Below are 20,605 nucleotides of genomic sequence, written 5' to 3' on the forward strand. Positions count from 1 at the left end.
CAATTGCTTTCATCAAGTGTCCGTCCAATCAGGGAGAAGAGGCAGGAAAAAAAAAAGAGAAAAAAAAGTGTTGGATTGACAATTTGAACTCGACGGTTAAAAAAATTAAATAAATGAATATCCATAAATTGTGTAAACAGCACATCTTATCTACAAGACAAACTGAACCAGGATCAGCATTATAGCGGAGACTTCCTTCACGGTAAACATTTGCATACATCGTCTCAACAGGAAATGACCTTTATTTCAACCACGCTACAACACAGACCTTCTGGATTGAATCGAGCCCCAGGACTTCCTCTCTCACCTGAGGGAACCAGTAACAACTCTTATACACTGTTGTTCCAGAACCAGGGGTGCATCCCAAATTGCATTCTATTCCCCATTTAGTGCACTATATTAGGAAATAGGGTGCAATTTGGGACGCTATCGTTATCCCATCTTAGTAAAAACACTAAATTAATAGCTGTCATTATAAATGTACTGTTTTTAAAAAAGGAAGGAAAGTCTGCCTCAGATTGTCCTTTAGTGTCTTGTCTACGTGTTACATTAGTCCATATTCGTGTAGTGTGGTACATTAACTTGATCTTATCACTGTCCATCCTGCTGTATAAACCCATTGCAGTTTCTCACTTTTCCCATTGGCTCCATCCTAGCCCCGAGTCATTTTCAGTGGGGCAAACTGTTTTGAAGCGGGAAAACAATAATGGTTATTTCTTATTGGACACGACCTGGGAGTCCTTCCCTGTTTCAGTTTTCTTCCGTTTCATGCCCAATGAACATGGCTCACCCAGGTAGTGAGTCAACACAGAGCCTGGCAGGCCTCGCCTGGTAATAAATCCTTTGGGGGTGTAATTGTTCCTTCCATTTCCTCCTTCTCACTGACGAGCTCTGGCGAAGGCATCCCTCAGCCAGACAGAATCCTGATACAGCCCCGGGTCACCCAGACACTCTGCTGTCCGTTTGTAAACGTAGTAATACAACACTGCAGCTGTGGAACAGAACACAAGTTACACGACTCCAACAAAATAAACCAACATGTTGTTTAATATTAGTCTAATGAAAATGGTTTGTTAACTTAAGTAGTCTTGTGAAAAGAAGCAACCACTTATTAAGCCTCAAAAAAAGCTTTTGGCGAAGCCTCAACAGGCCGATACATAAGGCTGAATAAACCTAAGTCATACTGGGTCTTTTCTTCAGAGAACTTACCAACCCTCTGGAATACGAAGAGGACACGCAGGCCGTTCGTCCAGATGAAACGATTGGATTCCAGCCATCTCAGGTTCTATAGGAAACAAAATAATAGCAGACGTGATCAAATGTTTATTAAAAACTCTTACAGGTGGTCATGCCTTTTCTGCTGACAGTTCACGTAGAATCTTCTTGTGTGTGTTTCTCTGCACGTACCACTAGCCAGCAGTGAAAGGAGATGCTGAGAGTGAGGTAGATGGCAGACAGCATCAGTAAGCCTTTAAACCTCTCCAGTAACAGAGCGACCAGACCGACCTGGAACACGTACGTGTTAAACATCATCAGCAGAATGATGATCACGTTGAACAGGATGGCTATGTCCTGGATACTGGAACACACAGGTTATAAAAAAATCAGTTACAATCCCAGTAAAACATCTAACAAAATGTTTTAAAAAATAAATAAACTAGCTATTAAATCTAATGTAAAAAATACACGTTTTATAACTAACGAACTTGAAAAACAAATCGTGTACGTACATGAACAGCACTAGCTGGATGACGGGCGCTGCCCTGAGCAGCTCACTGAAGGAGTTGACAAACAGGTCATAGGTCAGCAAACCCAGCTGGACCAGCAGGACCAGCGAGTAGTTGTTGGTCTGGAGCATGTCAGGGTGTAAGTCTGGCTACATAGCCCAGGACACCTGCACACAGCTGGGATGAGCTTCACACATTCACAGCCTCTAGCTCCTCCGTCTCCGGCTGTGTTTACAGACAGACCAATTATGTTGTTTTTTTTCTCCCTACTTCTTCTCCAGTAATTGGTCTTTTAACCAATCAGATCAGCTCTGAAAAAAGATCAAAAGAAAAATGGTTCAAAATAAATCAGAATTGGGCTGCCTGTGTTGCTCCGTAGTGACAGCTATCTGAGGGGACACTACGACTAAAGCTACAGCTAGCCAGCGTCAGTTGACTTCACATTCCAGCTCAGGCTAACTCTAGCAGACTTATAACTGCGCGTGCATGGTCGAACACCGTACTCTTCATCGAGACAAAATGTTGAAAATGTCAAGCCACGGGAGAGTCAGTGCTGCTAGTCGAACACAGAACTCTTCATTCGAGATAACGCTGAGACATCAATCCGTGGGAGAGTCAGTGCCACATTTTAATTTCTGCCAAAATAAAAGTTCTTGCAAATTCAGCAGGCTATGGTGTGAAATAGGCTTTGAGAAGTTCCATCTTTATTTTATTACTTATTGTTAACGTCGTCAGTGGTGATGTGCTTTTCAATGCACAACCACCTTTTCAGGGATGCAAACTGGTGAGGGACCAAAAAGGTGACACTTTTTTTTTTGCGGTGAAACATCAGAAAAAAAATCCCTGCTAGGAGGAAATGCAGGTTTTAACTAATTAAACAACACAGAATATGATCTACATGATCAGTCTCTGTGTTTAAAATACAAAGTTGTTCATGTGAACCGAACTCACAGCTAAAAAAATGTAAAGAAAGTAATCCAATGTTATTTATTGCCTAGACTTTACTGCAAATGACACTCAAGTCTTGAGAGAAAAAAAAAACATCTTTGGGCTACACGGCACATTACTACATTGTACACTTTCTGCCTGTAGACATCTGTTCAACAATGTGCCAGCAAAGTGAGAAAGTGTGTGATGTTCCTTTCACCTCTATAGTGGCCTCCAGCTTAAGCCAGGCCCAGCTCCACTTGATCCCTGAATCCACTTGTTTAACAAGCAACCCTCTCATTTTCACTTAATTCTCTCATTCTGAAAATAAACCACATACTGTAGAAGAGAAACATTAGTTAAGATATTGAAGGAAATTAGGCACTTTTGTGGCTAGAGTCAAAATACTTTCTATAGAACAAACTTCACGTCAGGATAGGCAACCGAAATTAATAATTAAATGTATGTGTGTTATATTAAACATAGAGGGAGTCAAATGTAGGCAAAATAAACATTTCAGAACAACTACTAGTCAAATAAGACATGGGAGAGATGACGAATTTTGGCAAAGAGATTTATTTATAGACTAAGACAAAATTAGTAGCGGATTTAGGTATGGGCGACATGGGTGCAGGCGCTGAAGGTGGGGGGGGTTCGCCCCGGGAAGGCAAACAAGCTAGAACCGCCACATATACCTTGAAACAAATAGCCAAACGGAAAATTACAGACAAAAATGCTTTGCTCTTAACTGACTTGCCTAGTTAAATAAAACAAATACCTCTTTGTTATCGTTCAGGGGACGCGCTGCTCATACTGGCAAACTGCCTTTCTAGAGCGGGCGCTGATGCTATAACTAGTAAACTGGTTGTCTCTTCTTTGCATTGTGTTATGTAAACGATTGGCTGAGCCTTGGATACAGCCAGTATTGTTCAAAACGTGCATCAATCATTCTCTTACAGCCAGTAGTGATCCTAACCCACCCCACCCCCCCCAAAACTTTTCTCATTGGATCAACACGAATCACGTAGGTCACCTATTTTAGATTCAAAACCGCAAATTTGGGCAAAAGGTGACTAGTTTGCATCCCTGCTTTCCCCCCACTCAAATCGATAAAACAATTGTATTAAGTCATGCGCAAGTTGTATTGTGCGTGTAGTTTCAAATGCATTCTGTTATTACTAAATATGTAATGTGATAGATATTTTAACATGAATATTTCTTTACCTCAAAAAGCATTTGATTAATAAAATATTTTAAAAAATTGGTTGTCTACCTCAAACGAAGGAGACGAGCCTCAACTTCTAGCTCAGACACTTAATTCAGGATAAATAGAGTTAGCCTGCCCGGGAGCAGTTTAGCACTGAAGGACTTATTCCCGACATAAAAATGTACCTGGCTAAAAGGTGAGCCACTTTTGTGGAACCAGTTGTTCTGAGTTGAACTCAAGAGTTGATCAAAAAGTTACTTCGCTATCTCCTCAAACCAGTACTTACTATAGGGCTCTGGATTTCAGCCCGTCGACCCTCCGGTTGCTAGCCCTTCGGGCTACCTGCCTCCCCACCTTGAGCCTGGTCACCACCTTTACTTTGGTTTCCACAATCCACTGATGTTAAGATGCCTTTAAATCTCCATTCAGTTATTATAAACATTCATTCAATTCCTAATTACAGTCAAATTCCATGTTCTGTCAAAACCCCCTCAGAGGTCCTTCCATCTTCTTAGTTCCTGTGCAATTTCAACCAGTGTTCAGGGACATAGGCTGTGTACTTGTCATCCAGGCAGAGAGCCCTTCAGTCCTAAATCTGCTGGTAACCAAACTGAACAGATGGGACTGGAGTCACTTTGAGATGAGAATACAAGACAGGCTTTCAGCTTCATCATGATCTTCCCAATCTAGCTATCTAGTCCTCCATGAAATGAGATGCGAATAGTTGTTTCAAATTATTGGTTTAGGTTTGGAAAAGGATTCTGCCTTATGGATTTAAAATGATTTAAAAAAAAGAAAGTATTGTCAGTAGTATTTCAGAGCTAAAGATAAACGAACCATTCTCCCTGCTGTCCTCCCGTTCTTCTGGTCAAGAGCCAAAGCGCTGTGTAACTAACTAGTTTAACGCAGAGTAGTGTGAGCTAAACCTGTTGCACAGGTAAACAGCCAAGGAGAGGTCACGGTAAGGATTACAAATTAAAGAAAATGGTGTGCCAAATGGCATCCTATTGACTAATGCAATTATTTCTTAGTCACGGGATGTCTGTGTAGTAGACACCACTCACCGTCTGTTGTCGTTTCTTGGCTGCCATCCTTTCTAAACTAACGTTACGCCAAGCTAATTTTAGCTGACTAGCATCAAGCGTTGTTGTTCACATGATCTAGGAATCCGAATCAAGCCAAGCGAGAGCCAAAACAAACACTTGGGCAGCTAACCTCACAGTTCTCACCGACGGACTATTAGCTAACTAACTAGTTAATCTAAAATGATAAGTAGTGTAACGTTAACGTTCGTAAAATACAATACTGAGTTACAAAACGAACGTTGGCTAGGGACCAAGACAAATAGCAAGCATGCTAACGTTAGCTAGCTAATTAGCATGCGCCTATGAGGAAAACTATTGTTCAACACTGTCATTGGCGCTGAAGTTTGCTTTTTACTACAAGATAAAAAATAAAAAAAACGTATAATGAATGTTACCTTTTTTTTTACGGGTTGGACGAAGTATTGAGCAGCCACGGTCGTCTAGCTCATTAGCTAGCTTTAGCCAAAGACCGTCTTTGCTTTGCAGGCTTTTCTTCGAATACCATGGAAACGCCATTCCCGTCCCCTTTCAGCGTGCAGTCCTAAAACCCGGAAATAGATTCCCTCTCATTCCCTCAGACATCCCTATGGTTAAAATGAATAGGAAAATAATAGGTTTAAAAAATAAATAAAACGTCGGAAAATAAGGTCTGAGGTTAACACAGGTTTAGGAGATCGTATACGTTTTGTTCTATGAGATAATTGCATTCAGTTAACGTTACCTTAATGAATTATGAAGCCTTTGTGGGTTTATTTTTTACATACATTCTTTAAAATGCACAAACACTGACGTTAGCTGATGAAGATTCTCATAGAACAAAACGTATAAAATACCCTAAGCCTGTGTTTACCACAGACCTTATTTTCGGCATTTATTTTCCACATAACCTTTAGAGGGGTCGTTTTCTCGTGTGGGCAAAATACCGTTTTCCATCCTGGTCATAGCCGGAAGGAATACCGATTTTGTCAAAATGTACGTCATACTCCCGTTCACTGTGCTTGATTTCCACATCAACACCTGTTGGCTCGCGGAATCATTGGGGAATCTACAATTCGCCAATAAATAGACTGAGCACTACATTACATAGTAATTTTGCCTTCGTAGAACTTAGAGGTTCTGAGTACTGCTGTTTTTCTGTTCTACTTGACCATTATAGCACCCACCTGGTGTCTCAGCTCTGGTGAGAAGAATTTATTTGTTCTTCTTTCTTTTCATACACTAACTGGCCACCATATTACAGAAACTATAGCAATGAAACTGAAGTAATGGAATAGCATGAACTCTAACGTTAGAAATGGGAATATAGCCTGAGAGATACAAAGTCATTTGTAAAAAAAAAATCCTTTAAAAACACCACCAACAACAAAGAAGTGGAACTCTTAAATAATGGAGCCTTCGCTCTCCTAATATAAATAATGGAGCCTTCGCTCTCCTAATATAAATAATGGAGCCTTCGCTCTCCTAATATAAATAATGGAGCCTTCGCTCTCCTAATATAAATAATGGAGCCTTCGCTCTCCCAATATAAATAATGGAGCCTTCGCTCTCCTAATATAAATAATGGAGCCTTCGCTCTCCTAATATAAATAATGGAGCCTTCGCTCTCCTAATATAAATAATGGAGCCTTCGCTCTCCCAATATAAATAATGGAGCCTTCGCTCTCCCAATATAAATAATGGAGCCTTCGCTCTCCCAATATAAAAGAGTGGAGCCTTCGCTCTCCTAATATAAATATAATATATAAATATAAAACCTCTTAAGGATCTGCGAATTTTTCCCCAATTTTCACCTAAAATGACCCAAATCTAATTGCCTGTAGCTCAGGACCTGAAGCAAGGATATGCATATTCTTGATACCATTTGAAAGGAAACACTGAAGTTTATGGAAATGTGAAATTAATGTAGGAGAATATAACACATTAGATCTGGTAAAAGATAATACAAAGAAAAAAACATGCGCTTTTCCGGCGTGTTGACCGTCACCTTCACGTTGAGATTCGATACTAATTTTGTTAGGTTCCTGTCATTCAGCCAGAGCTGAGGTTGGATTAGTTCTGGAGGTGGTCTTTGTCCTTTCGACGTGGGGACCGCAAGTCCTCACATCCTTGGAACAGAAAGTTGAATTTTCGTCAACGGGTTTATATAGTGGTGAAAGAAGGGCGTGTTTCATCATTTACAACCAATGTCTGTTCACTTGGGCGGGGCCTCTGAGTGAGCAGAGTTTCTCTATGACACACCGTTCTCTCGTTTAAGAAGCAAAAAATTACATTTAATCTTTTCACAAATAGTTTCATATTTCAACATTTAGATTGCACAACAATTCCATGTGAATCTGATAACTAGAACGTGTCGACTTTCCAAGATACAGTTTATGTCGTCCTGTCATTAGTAGTAATGTCTCAGACAACAACTGATCTGAGATCATATTCATTAAGTACCAACACATATTTTCAACTGGTTGGATAAACCGAAATATGGTTCCGTTTCCCACCTTTCGATGTTACCAGACTCTATGTTACAAAGGGTTTACAAGAGTCCACTCTGTAGAGTAGAGAGAAAAGGGGAAAGGTATTTATGGGGGTCATAAACCTCCCCCAACAGGCCAACGTCATGACAGTACTGATAAGGGGAGAAACTGTTGAAAGATCATATCACTTAGTTCCTTGCTTAGCATGAAGGATCCAATGTTTAGAGATAAGGAGACTCCACCCAAAGTGGGGTATGAATACCACCACGGGGGAAGCCATGTCTGTCTCTGAATTACAGAGTCAGTGTCGACCCTTTAGGAAGAATAAACTTGGTTTAGCTTCTCTCATGTCCGTGAGTTATTTACTGTGAAAATTAGAACTTAACAGTGTGTTAACGCCCACAGATGTTCCTTGTTTTATCTCACCTTGTTTTACCTCACCTTGTTTTACCTCACCTTGTTTTATCTCACCTTGTTTTATCTCACCTTGTTTTACCTCACCTTGTTTTATCTTGTTCCCAGCATCTTGGTTCCTGTGCTTTTCTCCTCGGCCTCCTGTTCTGTGAGAGAAACCACACCACAAACACAATAGGATTTTGAGAAAGAGTTTCCTTTGTCAGAGGCCATATTGTTGAACGGAAATGTTAAATGTATCGTAGATAATCATTGAAAACAATCTTTACTTTGATAGTATTCTGGAATAATCTCATTGTCTACAGTATGGGCTGGTTTCCCAGTCTCATAAAATAGTTTATTTGTCCAGAACTAGGTTTAAGACAGGAGAGGACAGAAGAGTGGCGAGGCTAGGGGTAGGCACTGCCAGGGGTCCTCAGCCGCAGTCCAGGATCAGTCACACATCCAGGTAGTCTTGGGCCAGGCACGTCCGGGAGTTATTAGACATAGAAACGGACAAAAGAAAGGGGTTAGTACATCAGATAGACACAGTACAGTGCATCAGATAAGACAAGCTGACCATGGCCCATAGGGGATGGTTTGTAGCATAAACACTGGAAACTGGGAGAGGGGGATCGAGAGACGATGTCCAACACCACCCCTGAGTGCAACAAGCCAGAGACTCAGTGGGGAGCCAACCAAGCAGAGACAGCAAGGATGGTTCATCAGTCCAGTACCTTGGGACCTGATGCCTCTCTGCTTGACCTGATGCCTCTCTGCTTGGGTTCATGCTGAGACAAGGAGTATTTGTCCAAGGCTTAGCTACGTAACGTTACCTACTTTAACTTACAAGACTAAAACGTCTGATTCTGCCACATGAAAGAGGAGCTCTGCAGGAGAAAGCCCTGTATCCGTCTGTTTTCTTTAGATATTGGGGGAACAAGGAATCCTGCATCTTGTGGTTCTCTTCTGTTTCCCCTTTCTACCACATACCATTCACAACCTCTCACCTTCTCTCATTTCTCCCTTCCTGACAGACATCCCCTCCTCCCAATATCAGTCAATCATAATCACCTTAGATACAACAGTAGCAAAGATGGGGAGAAGTCTGTCCATAATAAAGTGTTACTCTGCCTTCTTAACAACACTATCAACAAGGCAGGTCCTTCAGGCCCTAGTTTCTACCTTCTTAACAACACTATCAACAAGGCAGGTCCGACAGGCACTAGTTTTGTCGCACCTGGACTACTGTTCAGTGGCTACTAACACACAGCTCGGACACCCATGCATACCCCACAAGACATGCCACCAGAGGTCTCTTCACAGTCCCCCAAGTCCAGAACAGACTATAGGAGGCTCACAGTACCTCATTGAGCCATGACTACATGGAACTCTATTCCACATCAGGTAACTGATTGAAGCAGTAGAATCAGATTAAATAAAACAGATGAAAATACACCTTATGGAACAGCGGGGACTGTGAAGAGACACACACACACACACACACACATGATAACATACGCACTATACACACACACACACATGGATGTTGTAAATATGTGATAGTGGAGTAGTGGCCTGATGGAACACACTAAATGTGTTGGGGAAAGTGTTACGAAATGTAATGTCTTGTAATATTTTAAATTGTATATAACTGCCTTAATGTTGCTGGACCCCAGGAAGAGTAGCTGCTGCCTTGGCAGGAACTAATGGGGGTCCATAATAAACCCCAGGAAGAGTAGCTGCTGCCTTGGCAGGAACTAATGGGGATCCATAATAAACCCCAGGAAGAGTAGCTGCTGCTTTGGCAGGAACTAATGGGGATCCATAATAAACCCCAGGAAGAGTAGGTGCTGCTTTGGCAGGAACTAATGGGGATCCATAATAAACCCCAGGAAGAGTAGCTGCTGCTTTGGCAGGAACTAATGGGGATCCATAATAAACCCCAGGAAGAGTAGCTGCTGCCTTGACAGGAACTAATGGGGATCCATAATAAACCCCAGGAAGAGTAGGTGCTGCCTTGGCAGGAACTAATGGGGGTCCATAATAAACCCCAGGAAGAGTAGCTGCTGCCTTGGCAGGAACTAATGGGGATCCATAATAAACCCCAGGAAGAGTAGCTGCTGCTTTGGCAGGAACTAATGGGAATCCATAATAAACCCCAGGAAGAGTAGCTGCTGCCTTGGCAGGAACTAATGGGGGTCCATAATAAACCCCAGGAAGAGTAGCTTCTGCCTTGGCAGGAACTAATGGGGATCCATAATAAACCCCAGGAAGAGTAGCTGCTGCCTTGGCAGGAACTAATGGAGATCCATAATAAACCCCAGGAAGAGTAGCTGCTGCCTTGGCAGGAACTAATGGGGATCCATAATAAACCCCAGGAATAGTAGCTGCTGCCTTGGCAACAGGAACTAATGGGGATCCATAATAAACCCCAGGAAGAGTAGCTGCTGCCTTGGCAGGAACTAATGGAGATCCATAATAAACCCCAGGAAGAGTAGCTGCCGCCTTGGCAACAGGAACTAATGGGGATCCATAATAAACCCCAGGAAGAGTAGCTGCTGCCTTGGCAGGAACTAATGGGGATCCATAATAAACCCCAGGAAGAGTAGCTGCTGCCTTGGCAGGAACTAATGGAGATCCTTCATAAATACCTTCATTGTGCATCGTTGTAAACATTAACTAACTTAACGTTTGTGTTTCCCTCTTATCACTTGCATGTTTATTCTTTCCCTGGTGGCAGGTTCTCCTACCGACCACCAGGAAGTGGGTTCTATCATAAGGAACATATTTGAGTTCACAATGCAAGTTTTTTCACGGTGCGAGATCTGAGAAGTTAAACAAATGACACAAGTTAGAATAGCAGTTCATCTCTACAGCTAGCTTGGTGGATAATCTAAAATCCATTAATAACACACACACACACACACACGTCTATTTATCTAGCTATCTTACGCCAGTCAACAGAGTTAGCTAGCTTGATAACTAGCTTACAAACGACCAGTGGCGGTCGGTGCCGTTTAAGATGAGGGAGGACAATACTTTCTTTAATGAGCATGGCCTTATTTCTATTACAGCATATTGGATGACTGTCATTTATATTCCATTCACCCAGTTCAATGTAACATCGATTGGTTTAAGCTACTACATGATACTCTAATTTCCCCCATACCCATCATGAGGTTGCTACAACCCAGACTATGAATTCAATGTAGGTGCACACAGGTCGAGAGAAAGATTTGAGGGGACAGACAGTGACAACATGGACAGACAGTGACAACATGGACACACAGTGACATGGACAGACAGTGACACATTCAATACTGCTTTGCACACTCTTGCCTGCATCTAGCTGACCTAAGGTGTAATCATTAGTCCAACATTTGCAAACATAAAAGTTTCCATTGGACAAATTCAGGTATGTTTATCCCACGTTTCGTTCCGTTTGCTTCCATTTAAGAAAGTTTTTCAACAGAAATCGGTCGGAATGAATACATCCCTGATCACACGCAAACAGTTGACTTTCATAGCAGCCACATACAAACAGCTTGTTGTATTCCTTCTCGCGTCAACACTCTCTCCTCCTCTCACCTTTTCCCTTCGCTTGTGGACTTCAATGCACAACACATTAGCTGTCTGTGTGTGACCAGGCGATAAAAACCTTTCCAAGCCAAACCTTCATATCATGACCGCAGCTAGCTCACCATATTAGCTAAAGTAACGTCATAGTCAACATAGTAATGATGCCTTACAGTGTGGTAATCAGTTTAGCAGTTTCACGGGCGGGCCCCGGTGGCAATACATTTGTAAAACCAAAAGCTTACCGTGACTTGGAAGAGTTCCCATGTTGGATAGTCACAGACAGTTGGCTAACATCCCTCTGTTCGAGCCGGGTGTTTGAGTAGGCTAAACTAGCTAGCTGCATTTGCTAGCTAAGTAAGTGAAAGTGAGAGAAAAAAACTATGAAATCAAGCTCTCTCTCTCTCTCGCTCCTCTTTCATTTTTGAAGAAATTAATTTGTTAAAATCTGTTCAATGATTGTCTTTCTCTTTGAGCCAACTACTCACCACATTTTATACACTGCAGTGCTAGCTAGCTGTAGCTTATGCTTTCAGTACTAGATTCATTATCTGATCCTTTGATTGGGTGGACAAGATGTCAGTTCATGCTGCAAGAGCTCTGATAGGTTGGAGGACGTCCTCCGGAAGTTGGCATAATTACTGTGTAAGTCTATGGAAGGGGGTGAGAACCATGAGCCTCCTAGGTTTTGTATTGAGGTCAATGTACCCTTTTACGTACCCAGAGGAGGACGGAAGCTAGCTGTCCTCCGGCTACACCATGATGCTGTTGAGGCTACTGTAGACCTTCACTGCAAAATAATGTGTTTTAATCAGTTAGTTGGTGACGTGAATATTTTTTATAGATTTATCTAAAAATGATGACTTTTAAATGTTTCAGTATTTTTATTTTTATGAAAAATCACTGAAAAGGATGGTCCTCCCCTTCCTCCTCTGAGGAGCCTCCACTGCTAACGACCTTGATGAATAACGCTCCTTGAATGAATTCGAATTCACCCTTCTGTCCAGACGCTTCATCCTTTTTGTTTACCACAAATGTGGTCCTTGTTTCCTGTTTATAATGCTTCAGATGGTCTTCAAAAGCTTTCAGGCTAGTAAAATACTATTCCTGTAACAGCTCTACAGTATCGGCGCACCTGGAAAAGACCGGACTATAACGTCACTTTGACAAATTCGGTATCCCTTCTAGCCATGACCCGCTCTTCTCCGTGACCCAGAAACCGATAAGTGGTCGAGGAGCGTGTCAATCACAGAGCCTATACATTCCTTAGTAGGCAAACTCAGTATAAGGTCCCCCTCCCTCCTTGATAGACACCTTTTGGTGAACCCCATTTGAATCAGTTGTTGTATTGTTGGAAGATAAAACCATCCACACGTTTCAGAAACAACATGGAATTTATTGTTGTATTTATAAAATGTACTGCATAACAAAATAACATTTGTTTTGATCACAAACATTTTGGGGGGAATCCACCCTTGTAAACGTCATTTGCCTAATGACGCACGAGTGGAAAAGTGCCGTCTCATTTCAAACGAGCGCAATTCCATCCACATTCTCTCCTTTTGACCAGTTTCAAAAGGAGGCGAGAGAGTGAGGACAGAGGACGCAGGAGGTGAGTACCTCTAATTGATAAAATACCCATAGCCTTTTTGCGTACTTCATGTTTACTTATCTACACCAAAGATTGTGGATAAATTAAGATTTTGAAGAAAAATGGTCAGTTCCTGTCTACTTAAAGGGGTGGCTCTCCCATAGACGCCAATTCGATTGCAGCTGGGTCTGGTCTACTTAGTTGATTATCTTCCATTGAAACAAGAAAACACGAGGGAGTGGGGATGTCTCGCTTCACGAAACTTTACGGTAACACCAACAGGTTCCAATGCGCCCTCTAGTGACTTGCAGGGAAAGTTTAAAGTCCCTCGGCGAACACACAGGTGGTTGTCACCTGGGACAAGTATCGGAGAGGTGAGTCGGACGCTTCAAAACGAGTATGTTACGAGTATTATATCTTAAGACCATTACATATTAAATTCTGCACTGGCAGGGGTCATAATATAAACGTTGTTTTTAGTTGATGTGATAATGAACGCCTTACTGTTTAGCTTTTTAATAAAACATAGCTTCACAGTGGATCAGGTTTCCCTAACCACTGTACATTGCTTTCTGTAGTTATTCATTAACCACGGCTTGAGTAGGAACACTTCAGTTTTGGATTAAAGAAACAAAACTGAATTATAAATATGTATTTTATTCTTACTTTATTCTTATTCATGAATAAGCACTACAAAGTGTTTTATAAACCCATCTACATTCTAAAGGTGGTATTTAGATATAAGTAAAGTTGTTTTATTTACCTTTTAAATGGTTTAGTACAGTTAGCAAACATGTATTTTCATAGATCTTAGACAGCAGGTAAGAAGACATGGCAGAGAGTTGTTGTTGGTTCATGGTTTTAGGAGTTTATATATTTCATGGTTTTTGTCAACTTTAAATCGTATATGTTTCATGTTTTTAGTCGTTTATATATTTCCAAGTACTTCATGTGGTATCATCAAATATCTCTCAATGTGCTCAGAATAATGTGTTAATATGGGGTGCATATTATGGTATTATCTTCAAACATGTAGTCATTTTTGAGATGCATATTATATTCTCGTCAGAAGTATCATACCAGTTTGTCTGGTAAATGGTAAACAACACAGAATGTAAGAACTCAGAAGTATTTTGATGGATTCTGTTTTTGATGGAATTTTATCTAACAGGGTAACTTTGAATTATATATTATATGGAATAAAAAATTAAAAAAAATTCCAGTCGGAAGTTTTGGTTAGAAAATGTGAAAATAAATAGTTTAATTTGAATAAGTATAGGCCGAAATCACTGCAGATTCCTTGATGCCTAGGTCTATTGGTACTAATATATATATTCTGATTCCATTCATTCTACCATATCTCTCTACCACATAATAATTGCAGGCAATCGTAATGGTTATGTCAATGCAAAACCACTGCAAATGCTTCATTTGCATGTCCCTTTCCCCTGGCCATGCCACCTGATGGCCACACAGACACACGGACAGACAGACAGACACACGGACAGACAGACAGACACACGGACAGACAGACACACGGACAGACAGACAGACACACGGACAGACAGACAGACACACGGACAGACAGACAGACACACGGACAGACAGACAGACACACGGACAGACAGACAGACACACGGACAGACAGACAGACACACGGACAGACAGACACACGGACAGACAGACACACGGACAGACACACGGACAGACAGACACACGGACAGACAGACACACGGACAGACAGACACACGGACAGACAGACACACGGACAGACACACAGACACACGGACAGACAGACACACGCACAGACAGACAGACACGCGCACAGACAGACAGACACGCGCACAGACAGACAGACACGCGGACAGACAGACAGACACGCGGACAGACAGACAGACACGCGGACAGACAGACAGACACGCGGACAGACAGACAGACACGCACGCACAGACAGACAGACACGCACAGACAGACAGACACACACGCACAGACAGACACACACGCACAGACAGACACACACAGACCGACAGACAGACACACGCACAGACACACAGACAGACAGACAGACAGACACACGCACAGACAGACGCACATACAGAGGGTATCATCACATGACACCATCCTGGTGAGTATTATCTATGTCCTGGTGCTCAGTGGAGGGCAGACCTGGGTTCAGGTACTATTAGAAATCTGTCAAATACTTTCAGCGTTGGCTCTAGCCTGCCTGGAGTGACAGATGGACGGGGTTTGCAGTTTTAGGACTATTCTCTTGTTCCATTAAAGCCCAGTAAAGCTCAAGCAAACACAGATATAATGGTGTGCAGCCGAATAATCTCTCCTTCTTGCTGAGCTGTGCCCTCCTTCATTACTTCCCCCACAAATGTAAAGCTGTAACCTGATAGTGAACCAATTCATTTGTTTCTCTGGAAATGCCATCACAATGTCCCTTGGGCTGTTTACTGTTTGATAACACATGGAACAGATGGGTGCTTCACTTCTGTAGGATGTAGGCTACACAGTACACACACCCACACACCCACACACACACATTACATTATAAACTAGTGGTACAATGAAGGAGACAAGGACCCTTTTGAATGGTAGTGTTCTAGGCGTAGTGGTCTAGGCATAGCCTTAGCCTAAGAAATTAAAAGTCACTAAGCATGTTTGGGTTACACAATTTACAAATGGGTTAATTAAGCAATAAGGCCTGAGGAGGTGTGCTATTATAAACTGGTTACATCATTAGAACAGTCAACAAGTCATTTTGCGAGTGTACAAAACATTATGAACACCGTCCTAATATTGAGTTGCACCCCACCTTTTACCCTCTGAACAGCCTCAATTAGTCAGGGCATGGACTCTACAAGGTGTCGAAAGCGTTCCACAGGGATGCTGGCCCGTATTGACGCCAATGCTTCTTACCACAGTTGTGTCAAGTTGGCTGGATGTCCTTTGGGTGGTGGACCATTCTTGATACACCCCGCAAACTCTACCATACCCCTCTCAAAGGCACTTCAATATTTTGTCTTGCCCATTCACCCCCTGAATGGCACACATACACAATCTGTGTCTCAATTATATAAAGGCTTAAAAATCTTTCTTTAACCTGTTTCCTCCCGTTCATCTACACTGATTTGAAGTGGATTTAACAATAAGGGATCTTGGCTTTCACCTGGTCATTCTATGTCATGGAAAGAGACGGTGTTTGTAATTCTTGTACACTTCAGTGAGCGGACAGTTTATTAGGTACACTACCCCGTTCACGAAAATGGTTTGCTCCTACAGACAATGAGTCACGTGGCTGTGGCTTGCTATATAAAAGCAGGCAGACAGGCATCGAGCCATTCAGTTACTGTTCAATTGAATGTTAGAGTGTTCAAAACGAGTGACCTAAGCGACTTTGAGTGTGGTACGATCGCCGGTTCCAGGATCTCAGAAACGACCGGCCTCCCGGGCTTTTCACGCACGACAGTGTCTATGGTTTTCCGAGAATCGTGCGGCAAACAAAAAACTGTTGATGAGAGGTCGAAGGAAACTGGCAAAAATCGTGCAAATAACTGTGAAGCACAACAGTGGTGTGCAGAACGGCATCTGGGAACGCTATTGCAGCAGAGGTCCGGTGGGCTTCCACTCCTATCACCTAAAAACAAGAAGCTGCTCCAGCGGAGACGCCGTCACCAACGCTGGAAAATTGAGGAGTGTAAAAATATTGCTTTGTCCGACAAATCCCGGTTTCCTGTTACGTCATGCTGATGGGAGAGTCGGGATTTGGCGTAAACAGCATGAGTCCATGGCCCCGTCCTGCCTGGTGTCAACGGTACAGGCTGGTAGTGGTGTAATGGTGTTGGGGAATGTTTTCCTGGCATACGTTAGGTCCCTTGATACCAATTGAGCAACATTTCCATGCCCCTAAGAATTCAGGCTGTTCTGGAGGCAAAGGTACTAGATGGGTGTACCTAATTCACTGACCACTGTGTGTGTGGGTACACTACCCCGTTCACGAAAATGGCCAGTCAAGTTCTTCCACACCGATCTCAACAAACTATTTCTGTATGGACCTCACATAGTACACGGGAGGCATTGTCTTGCTGAAACAGGAAGTGTCTTCCCCAAACTATTGCCGCAAAGTTGGATGTGCTTCTACAGTATTGACTCCCGGATGTGAATACTTATGTAAATTAGATATTTATGTATTTAATTTACAATAAATGAGCAAAAATTCCTAAAAACAGGTTTTCACTTTGTCATTATGTGTGTAGACGGGTGAAGATTTTTTTTTTTTTAATCCATTTAGAATTCAGGCTGTAACACCAAGAAAATGTGGGATAAGTATATATGCATATATATATATATATCACATTGAATATACAAAACATTAAGAACACCTGCTCTTTTCATGACATAGACTGACCGGGTGAATCCAGGTGAAAGCTATGATCCCCTTAATGATGTCACTTGTTAAATCCACTTCAATCATTGATCCTAAGACCAGCACTGCTACACTTAGGTGCTTTAATGAATACGGACTCATGACATGGCTAGCACCTGTTGCAGTAGCTCAAGACAAAAACACTTTTACTATGTGTGGTCTGTACTGTAATGTTTAACAAGGGAGTATCTGCATGGCCTGGTCGGCTACCCTTCAGTTAATGTAAACAGAGCAGCCGCAGGATCCTGACCTGACAGGATTCTGACCTGACAGGATTCTTTGTAAACACTTAAAAGAGAAGACATGATACACACACAAAGACAGAAAGATAAAGGAAAGCTTGAAGGAGAATCGTGAGGTGGTTGTGTAACTGAGCTGTGTTACCAGTTTCTGTTTCTTCTTTTTCTAAGCAGTTTATATAAACACTACAATATAATTACTAGAAAGTTAATCTAACAGCTTATATAAACACAACAATATAATTACTAGAAAGTTAATCTAACAGTTTATATAAACACTACAATATAATTACTAGAAAGTTAATTTAACAGCTTATATAAACACAACAATTGAATTGCTAGAAATTTCATAGCAGCTTATATAAACACAACAATATAATTACTAGGAAGTTAATCTAACAGCATATATAAACAACAATTGAATTGCTAGAAAGTTCATCTAACAGCTTTTTGTTGTTGCTGTGTGGGATAATGAATAGATGATTGACTGACATCACATGACTTGTTGAGACTGTTGTTTTAATAGATTAGACACCATTTGAAGCGTAACCTCTCTCTCTCTCTCCTTGTCTCCTTCTCACCTTTCCTCTCTCTGTCTCCATCCATCTCTCCCCCTGCCCCCTCCCCTCCAGTGATGTCTAGCTGGTTGAAGGACGGGGAGGTGTTGGTAGGTGAGGGAAGCGGAACTGCATCCCCATGTAGCCTCAGACAGAAGGTCTTCTCAACCCCAGGTGGATGTGGCAGTCCCAGGCCGGGTGGCAGGGGGGTAGGGGGGCGCGGCCATGGGGGGTCACCTAGCTTGAAGGAAGGGGTTTCTGGGATGGTGCAGCCAGAGACTATGGGGAAGGCCAAAGAGCTGTTTGTTCTCTGTGATAAAGAAGGAAAAGGCTTCATCACCAAGAGAGATATGCAGGTTAGTGAGTCCAGTGGATTGAGATTCAGAAAGCTTTAACATATTTATTAAACCTTTTCTCTCTCGTCTTCTCTTCTCTCCTGTCCTCTCTCTCTCCCCTCCCCCTCTCTCCCTCTTCTCTTCTCCCCTCTTCTCTTCTCCCCTCTTCTCTCTCCCTCTTCTCTCTCTCCCTCTTCTCCCCTCTTCTCTTCTCTCCGCTTCTCTCTCCCTTCCTCTTCTCTCTCTCTCCCTCCCTCTTCTCCCCTCTTCTCCCCTCGTCTTCTATCTTCTTCTCTCTCCCTCCCTCTTCTCTTCTCCCCCTCCTCTATCTTCTTTTCTTCTCCGCTATTTTCTTCTCTCTCCCTCTTCTCTCTCCCTCCCTCCCTCTTCTCTCCTCTTCTCTTCTCTCTTCTTCTCTTCTCTCCTCTCAGAGACTGCAGGGTGAGTTACCTCTCTCCCCAGAACAGCTGGAGTCAGTTTTTGAGAGTCTGGACAGAGACAGAAACGGATTCCTAACTCCTGTCGAGTTTAACATGGGCCTTGGTGTGTACCGCTCACTCATTTCATGACATGCTGGACATTTGACCAATAACTTCTATTGACACATTTTCCCCCTGTCTCTCTCTCTGTCTGACTGTGTGATAGCAGGGGAGTTGATGGGGGTGGAGGAGAGCACAGAGAAAAGGCAGACGGAGACAGAGGAAAACGAAGACCTAGGTGAACTCCGATTTATTCAGATACTGACGGAGCTGGGAGCTGACAAACTCTTCAAAGAGTGAGTGACTACACTATATTGTTCCAAGACATGATGAAGCGTTTTGGAGAGTTCGGCCAACGTTTATATTCGCAACCAGTATTTGGATTCTAGCTTCCTGTAACAGAGTTATGTTGTGTGTGTGTGTGTAACCCTGTAACCTGCTGTATTGTGTGTCTTTACGTCAGTCAGTGTGAGCTGGGTACCCTGTGGTGTGTGCTCCAGAGAGACAGACCAGAGCTGCTCTCTATCCTGGAGGATGTCCTAGTCCACGCCGTGTCTCATCTACAAGACTCACTGAGGGAGAGAGACAGTTTGGAACAGGCTCTACACAGGTCTCTATTCTCTCCCCATATCATTCATTCACATGACTGTCAATTCATACAGCTGGTGAAGTGGAGCAGTAAACATCAACATACTTACTATTAACATACTATTATCATACTAACTATTAACACACTAACTATTAGCATACTTACTAGTAACATACTTACTAGTAACATACTTACTATTAACATACTTACTATTAACATACTATTAGCATACTATTAGCATACTAACTATTAGCATACTAACTATTAACATACTTACTAACATACCATTAACATACTTACTATTAACATACTAACTATTGACATACTATTAACATAATTACTAGTAACATACTTACTAACATACTATTAACAAACTAACTATTAGCATACTAACTAGTAACATACTGTTAACATACTAACTAGTAACATACTGTTAACATACTAACTAGTAACATACTGTTAACATACTAACTAGTAACATACTAACTAGTAACATACTAACTAGTAACATACTAACTAGTAACATACTAACTAGTAACATACTTACTACCAACATACTTACCAACATACTTACTAGTAACATACTAACTAACATACTAACTAGTAACATACTAACATACTAACTAGTAACATACTAACTAGTAACATACTAACTAGTAACATACTAACTCGTAACACACTAACTATTAACACACTAACTAATAACATACCATTAACATACTAACTAGTAACATACTAGTAACATACTAACTCGTAGCATACTTACTAGTACACTATTAACACACTAACTATTAACACACTAACTATTAACACACTAACTATTAACACACTAACTAGTAACATACTTACTAACATACTGTTAACATACTTACTAGTAACATACTATTAACACACTTAATATTAACATACTAACTAGTAACATACTTACTAACATACTGTTAACATACTTACTAGTAACATACTATTAACACACTTAATATTAACATACTAACTAGTA

General features: G+C 41.7%; 2 protein-coding genes across 8 annotated transcripts in view; one reads left to right on the forward strand and one right to left on the reverse strand.

Moving 5' to 3' along the window:
* Positions 1 to 221: 221 nt before the first annotated feature.
* Positions 222 to 6,301, reverse strand: LOC115192947 (transmembrane protein 138). Of its 5 annotated transcripts, none has more exons than XM_029751915.1 (5): positions 5,342 to 6,301; positions 1,731 to 2,038; positions 1,408 to 1,579; positions 1,210 to 1,285; positions 222 to 991 (listed from the first exon to the last, which is right to left on the reverse strand). In XM_029751915.1, the coding sequence occupies exons 2-5, from the start codon at positions 1,856 to 1,858 to the stop codon at positions 879 to 881; spliced, it is 489 nt and encodes a 162-aa protein (XP_029607775.1). In that variant the 5' UTR covers positions 1,859 to 2,038; positions 5,342 to 6,301; the 3' UTR covers positions 222 to 878. The 5 variants fall into 5 exon arrangements, with proteins under 5 accessions (XP_029607775.1, XP_029607778.1, XP_029607777.1 ...); XM_029751918.1 differs by lacking the exon at positions 5,342 to 6,301 and adding an exon at positions 4,926 to 5,272; XM_029751917.1 differs by lacking the exon at positions 5,342 to 6,301 and adding an exon at positions 4,148 to 5,272.
* Positions 6,302 to 12,854: 6,553 nt separating this feature from the next.
* cracr2b (calcium release activated channel regulator 2B) overlaps positions 12,855 to 20,605 on the forward strand; it is a 35,911-nt gene continuing 28,160 nt past the window's right edge. The window contains exons 1-6 of one of the 3 annotated variants that reach the window (XM_029751909.1): positions 12,859 to 12,998; positions 13,260 to 13,374; positions 18,281 to 18,561; positions 18,972 to 19,083; positions 19,189 to 19,315; positions 19,483 to 19,629. In XM_029751909.1, coding sequence (XP_029607769.1) covers position 13,374; positions 18,281 to 18,561; positions 18,972 to 19,083; positions 19,189 to 19,315; positions 19,483 to 19,629 — 668 coding nt within the window. In that variant the 5' untranslated portion in view covers positions 12,859 to 12,998; positions 13,260 to 13,373. Of the gene's footprint in view, positions 12,999 to 13,189; positions 13,375 to 18,280; positions 18,562 to 18,971; positions 19,084 to 19,185; positions 19,316 to 19,482; positions 19,630 to 20,605 lie in introns of those variants that run through there. The other 2 variants (XM_029751910.1, XM_029751908.1) reach the window with 2 other exon arrangements.

This window comes from Salmo trutta, chromosome 4 (genome assembly GCF_901001165.1).
Source record: "Salmo trutta chromosome 4, fSalTru1.1, whole genome shotgun sequence".
In the NCBI taxonomy this organism is placed as follows: domain Eukaryota; kingdom Metazoa; phylum Chordata; class Actinopteri; order Salmoniformes; family Salmonidae; genus Salmo; species Salmo trutta.